Genomic DNA, 7,276 nt, shown 5'->3' on the forward strand with positions numbered 1-7,276 from the left:
GATTTTCCATGCCCTTGGTATTTTTGGTTGTCTGTATTTAAAACTTCAATATTGTGCAGGGTCACAGAAAAAAAAAAACCCCTCTATCAGAGTCATTTGAGCACAATCTGATGACACAAGTTTCTGTCTGAATACCTGACCAAAAGAGATCAAAATAGTGGATAATTCTGCAGTTTCACCCCTACTACTGAAAGCAACCTTCACAAAACACTACAACCCTCTCTTTGCATACAACAAATGGACAAGACCAGTTGTAAAAAAATGCATGACAATTGACTAACTGAGATGAGATAGGATGGAAGGGTTTCTCAAAAGTCAACTATTAGCAAAACAGAAACAGAAGCTTGAAATTTTGAAGTAAGACTTACCTGCTAATCCAAGTGTCATTAGACCGTTAACTAGGAAGGGGGAAAGAAAAAGATGAGTTAGATACTTACACACTCTTATATAAAAGGATTAGTGCAATTACAAGCCAAGTAGAGGATAACTGTGTTTCAACACGATATTCAAAATGCTTATTCAAATATTAGTTTCATTTTTCTTAAAGAGAGTGTCTGAATGAAATAATGAGCATTTAGAGAACATTATGTTCTTAAATTTCTTTTTATCTATCCTTTAAATAGCCGAGTCAGACTTCTTATGGGTCTGTATACACCACTCCTTCCTCTAGTTTCTAATATTAAGGATTAGGGACAGGGCAATTTTTACTTCAAATATCTAAAGGAAGAAAAAGTTAAAGAAGATAGCACATACACTCAAAACATAGGTGCACTGCACATTCTAACACGTAGAGAAAAAAATTCTTTCATTGTCAAGCAAACACAACCATAAGTTAAGTGTGTACTATCTTCATTAAAAGCATATTGCTTTTAATGTGTTTAAGTCTCCAGCTTTTGCACAGTGAAGTCACAGATTTTGAAAAACATTACAATCAAAACCTATAAGCTTCTTATGCAGAAGTTATGCTAACACAGGTATGTCAGAAAAGCATCCAAATGGAAAGAAACTTTACCAACAGAAGAATCCTTCTGATTAGTGATTTGCTGTATATCCAGATGGATTAAATTAACAGAAGCCCACTGTGTTTGCACAGCTCCAGCCACACCCAGGATATTGTAACAGCTAAGAGGGACATGGCTTCAATTATTTTTGATGTCTCACTGAAGAATAAAAATTGCTGACAAATCTTTATAGCATTAACCTCACATCAGAAATTAAATGATTTCACACAGATGGGTGCCTCCCTGTTTGTACAATACATGACACTCCAGTAAAACGAACCAAGATATACGTAGCAGAGTATCAGTACCAACATTAGCCTAGACCATGGTCACTGGGATGTGCCAAGCTGTCAGCCAAGTCAACCAAAAATTACTGTGTACATACATGCTAGAAGAATTTAGATCCTTCTAAGGAATATATTTTTCTTCCAGAGAGGCATTAATCTCTGTCTTAGTTACAAACAAGCCAGAATGTACTGTGAAGAGCAGGAATCCACACATTGGAAAATTGTCATGCACCCAAACACATAGAGATGAGACTCCATAATATACTCTGATGACTGTATCTCTTTCACAAATAGAGCACTTTTCTTTCCAGGCTATTAGCAGACAGACTAATAAATATACTTGATTCCCTGGATAGGTTTTTCCTGTATCCTCATTTGAAAATGTGCCTAATTGACTGCAGAAGACCGAAGATCACATTAAAAGCACATGCTTTACAATGAACCCAAACCCACCCATTCTGGGTAAACAGTGTAGGGTCCACACAGATACCCTGGGTATTCCCCTGGAAGGTCACAGACTGCACCTCCAATTCTTATTCTATCAAGTCCTATCACTGTGCTCTCTATCTTTCATAGTTATGGCTGCAGTAATCCTCACCAGACCACAGCAATGCAAATAAAGAGAGGGTTTAAGAGGGTTTACAACTAGAAAGAACCAGCCTGCCCCAAGTGTCAGTGAGGAAAGCTGTGAAAAACCAAATACTGAATAAAGGCTTATAGGTTAGTGCTCACAAGTCCTCCTGCCCACAAGAAAATGTACTTTTTGCATTTTTTGATCAGCTCATAACAAAGTAACACAGGATATTTTTCACCTATTGTCAACCAAAAGGGTCTGGATACCTTCAGAGAAGGACAAAACAGCCATTCAGATTACCATGCACCACCTCTCTATTTTCTTTGCTCCGAGATACTCAACTCATAATAAAGATTTCATCAGGATACTACAGCATGCTGGACATGACAGTTTACACAAAAACCTTCCAGTAGCTCCTTTAAGATGGGGCAAGCTCAGCTTTTTTCTTGAAAGGCTGATGCCATGACATCTCTCATTAGAAGATTCATGGAAGAAGCAAAACAGGTCAGTGTTGAAAGGAGTTACCAAGATCCCAAAATAAAACAGTTGGCATATACTCCCACCTAAACTGACATTTAGGGAGAGAAAAGGAGGTTCACTTTAACTGTACTAGCTGCTCACTTTTTTTTTTCTCTATACACGGAAGCAGCATGTGTGATCACCCCTAGCATCAGCTGAGTCAGATGGGAAGGGAACAACCAAGTTAGACCCAGAGCAAGAGGTGAAGCAACATATCACCAAATGAAGGATGAGGAAAAATAGGTTTGAAGGACCTATTTTAGGAAAAGAAGAAAAAAAAAAAAAAAAGAAGAGAAAGTAGGAAAGAGTCATGGAAAGTAAGAAAACTGAGGAAAAAAACAAAATTTTTTATTCACAACCTTCTTCAAGATCTTGTATATGAAAAATCCCATCCTAGACCTTCACTAGAACCTGGTATTATCTATTCTGTACCCTCCCTTTACAAAAAGACATCATTCTGACATTGAAAAGTGAGTTGAAAATGAGATTCACAGCCATATGTAAATTCACAACTGGGATATATGACAGGGTAACTGTCCTGTAATTTTGTCAAGTATACAATATTTTTCTGTGAAATGGAAAAATATTTCTCAATGTTTATTTTTCTTCTACACTGTTATTATTCACTGATATTATTCCCAGAGGCCTGAAAGAAGCACTGAATGTCTGCCGTGAAACTACTTCAATAAATCTGAAGCAGCATATTAATTGCTATGTGCTCTCCTCTCCCTACTCCACCTTTCTCCAAACAAGTTTTAAGAACAATTCTGAAAATCTTGTGTAAACATATGAGTGAAATGTTACAATTTTCTCTTGCCTGAATGTTTCTTCAAGATGCTATCTCTGATGGTATTGTAAGATATCCTGAGTGGCTCCCATTCTTTCTCAGAATTATTCTTATTTTACCAGATAAAACTGATGTATGCAGCTTTTAGCCAGCAATTACATCAGTGTAACACTGTGCATATTCTTCAAAATTTGTGATGTTTATTCAAAACCTCATGTTTACCAATCATAATTTTCATAAGCAAAAAGAACATAAGGACCTCGAGTTAAACCTCACGTCAAGAGCCTACCTCTGTATCTCTTTTTAAAGGCAATCCTCCCAATTACCATCATCTAATCTTTTTCTGCATCGGGATAGATCTCCACTGGAAGTTATGTACTAACCAAACAGCTGCCTCTCTGCACAACTTGAAGTTTCACTGACAGCAGCACATAACTGTGCAAGAACTGTCCTGACATACAGCTTAAGAAAGCAAGTAAAACCAAAGTTTGAAACGGGAACTGCTGCTCTACAATGCTGCACATATGGTTTGCTGGAAACATAGGTGAGAGGTTATTCATAATAATCTATTATTAATATAATCTATATATATACACATATAATTTTGTTATACTGATCAAATGTCAATACCCACATTTTCTAATAAACCTGATTTTAAATACTGAATAAGCCAATCTTACAGCAGTTTAGTATTTCTCCAGGTATTAAAATGCTGAATAAAGCTACCTGTTGCACAGGTACTGCTGAAGATCATGTTAAAAATTCAACAATCTTTATGCAAACCCCAAGTCATGCCATTACAGGTGCTCTAGCAGGAATGCACAAACACTTCAAGGTATCTAATGCAAAATAAATTCCCTGTGGAAATTACTTATCCTATGCTCTCACACAATGTTAAGAGGCATCCTACTACATCAAAAGAACACTGGTTACAATTTTATTATCTCTTTCCTGGGCATTCATAATTTTAAGATTCATTTTACTAGGGTCTGTCTGAATACAGAAGGACAAGATGAGCTAACACAAGAATCACATGGTTACCTTCCAAAACCTATTCTAAAACTCCTCCATATGGGTCAAGTCAAATGTACAAAACACGACACACTCTGAAAAGGCTAAGAAACCCTACAACTTGATGGGAAAGCCCAGAGGCCACTATAAAAGTGGAAGGAAAGGAAAAATAATGCTACTGGTACAAAAACTAAACCACCTGTCACTCTTTAAATAACTCTCTGCACAATATACATGGCTCAGAAGGTCATCTTTTGTTCTCAACTACCAACTGTCCTTTTGACACTTCTTCTTAAGAGGAGCGGGATGGGGAGAGGGGGACGGGGACAGGACATAAGAACAACATGACATGGTATGAAAGCAACCAAGGAAATGAGGCAACTGAAGTTCACAGAGTCAGGCAATGACAGGAACTCAACACAAAGGAAGGATGCCAGGAATAAACAGAAGCTTGTAATAAATATAGTACTTGAAAGAAGTGTTACACTTGCATTCAAAATTGGCCCAGAAAAGAATGTGTCTCAGCCTATGGCATGGCAGGAGCAAGGCAAACCTGTTGGCAGGGTGCACTGACCTGTCTCTGGGTTCAAGAAGTTTTCTAGAGAGCTAGCATAACATGGAACTCAACTTTGCATTGTCTCCTGCTTTGATGCTGAATCCTTTTTAATGCTCTTTTTAATCCCCTTGTGTCAATGGCATGAAAGATGCATATATAGCCATAGAAATATAATATTCAAAACTAAAAGGGCAGCTCAATCCTTACTTTATCACAGTTTGAGGCACTACATTATTGTTTTTTAATTGTAAAGGTAATTTCAGACTGTTAACTATTTTAGACATAAGGGCCTTCTTCCTGCAGAGCATGAAAAGCATGAAAGGAAGTAAATTAAGCCTTTTTGCTTCATCAGTAGAAATCAACAGGGAATGTGTCTGAGGGCATCAGCTGTTCCAGCCCGTGTTGGTACAGACCTCCCCAGCTTTCCAGTGACTGCAAGGAAATGTGACCATTATTCTGAACTCATGCTTCAACTGAGACTCTTTCAGAGTAGCAATACAAATTATGGTCCTTTACATTGATTTTTTCAAGTTCTTAAGTCACTGCTGGCAGCATATTAATAATAAGCCACAATTTCTGAACAGTCTGTCTACTTCCAGAAGTGTTGGATGGGTTTTCTACTACTTTGAAACTGGTATGCTCTATTTAAATAAATATATAACCAGTATTTTTAATAAAATATTTCTTTCTCTATTAATAATTAATCATTTATCAAATAAATAATTAAGTCAAACATAGTTCAGCAACTAACCTGTAAAGGTATTTCTTAGCTGTACACTAAGATCTGTAGTGTGCTGGAAGTTGCATGGCTCAGTCAAAAATTTAACAATGTTTTCTTCAAGTCTTTTCTGTCCCATTGTATTTCTGATGAAGCAGTATGTAACTGAAATGTAAAATACTTTTTTTTTTATATATAACCACTGACTTTTAGACAGTGAATAAACTAAATATACCAAAAACAGAATCAACTGCTTGAAGTAAACGTTTTTCACACTTTTATAGAAGTGGCATACACAAATGCGATCCTTGACGAGAGATCCATCCTTCCAGAAAGTAAAACTAAGGAAGGGTAAGAGGAGTACATTTGTTTATAGACTAGAAAGAAATCTGTGGCTTTAGAAACAGTTTAAAGATGACATTTATCAACACGAACATCATCACCAGCTGGTCCAGGGGGGTACTTGTTCCACTCTACTCTGTGGTGCTGTGGCCCCACCACAAGTCCTGTGTTCAGCTTCGGGCACCTCAACATATAAAATACATTAAGCTATTAGAAAGCATCGAAAGGAGGGCTGAGGAGACCACAGAATCAGTTGGATTGGAAAAGACCTCTGAGATTATCGAGTCCAACCTACGACCTCGTCAACTAGACCAGAGCACTAAGTGCCACATCCAGTATTTCCCTAAACTCTTCCAGAAACAGTGACTCCATCTCCCTGAGCAGCCCATCCAATATCAAACCACTCTTTCTGTGAAGAAATTCTTCCTAACATCAAACCTAAACCTCCCCGGCACAGCTGAAGACTGTGTCCTCTCATCCCATCGCTGCTCACCTGGGAGAAGAGACCGACCCCACCTGGCTATCCCCTCCTTGCAGGCAGCTACAGAGTGATGAGGTTCCCCCAGAGCCTCCTTGTCTCCAGACTAAACACCCCAGCTCCTTCAGCCACTCCTCACAGGACTTGCCCTCTAGACCCTTCATCAGCTCCACTGCCCTTCTCTGGACTCATTCTAGCACTTCAATGTCCTTCTGGAAGTGAGAGACCCAAAACCGCACACAGCGCTCAAGGTGTGGCCTCAACAGCACTGAGTACAGCGGGAGAATCACTTCCCTGCTCCTGCTGGACACACTGTTCCTGACACAGTCCAGAACGCCATTGGCCTTCTCGGCCATCCTGGCTCATGTTCAGCCGCTGACCAGCACCCCCAGGTCCTTTTCTGCCAGGCAGTTTTCCAACTACTCTGCCCCCACCCTGCCGTGCTGCATGAGATTGTTGTGGCCAAAGTGTAGAACTTGGCACTTGGCCTTGTTGAACTTCAGACCTATCAATCCAGCCTGTCCAGATCCCTCTGCGAGCCTTTCCATCCTCCAGCAGACCATCATTTGCATCCAACTTGGTGTCATCCACAAATTCACTAACGTAGACATGATCCCTTCATCCAAATCATCAATAAAGATGTTAAACTGCCCCAACACTGATCCCTGGGGAATCCCACTAGAACCAGACACAAACTGGCTGCAACACCATTCACCACCATTCTCTTGTCCCAGACGTCCAGCCAGTTCTTAATTCAGCAGAGTGCACACCTGTCCAAGGTTTGGGCTGCCAGCTTCTCCAGGAGCATGCTACAGGACTCTGTGCCAAAGGCCCTTCTGAAGTCCAGAAGGTGAAGGGGGACACTATACAAGAAGCTGATTAGTGCCACAGCTTGGCTTGTTCAGCCTGGAGGAGACTGAGGAGAGACCACGTTGTGCTCTACAACTTCCTCATGTGTGGAAGCAGAAGGCCTGGCACTGGTCTCTTCTCTGAGGTGCCCACT

General features: G+C 39.7%; 1 protein-coding gene across 1 annotated transcript in view; it reads right to left on the reverse strand.

Moving 5' to 3' along the window:
* RAMP3 (receptor activity modifying protein 3) overlaps positions 1-6,629 on the reverse strand; it is a 28,213-nt gene extending 21,584 nt beyond the window's left edge. Inside the window, exons 1-2 of the mRNA XM_062507649.1 lie at positions 6,587-6,629; positions 369-398 (exon numbers count right to left, since the gene is read on the reverse strand). Coding sequence (XP_062363633.1) covers positions 369-398; positions 6,587-6,629 — 73 coding nt within the window. The remainder of the gene's footprint in view (positions 1-368; positions 399-6,586) is intronic.
* Between the last annotated feature and the right edge of the window lie 647 nt (positions 6,630-7,276).

The sequence above is a fragment of the Cinclus cinclus genome, chromosome 1 (assembly GCF_963662255.1).
Source record: "Cinclus cinclus chromosome 1, bCinCin1.1, whole genome shotgun sequence".
Taxonomy (NCBI): domain Eukaryota; kingdom Metazoa; phylum Chordata; class Aves; order Passeriformes; family Cinclidae; genus Cinclus; species Cinclus cinclus.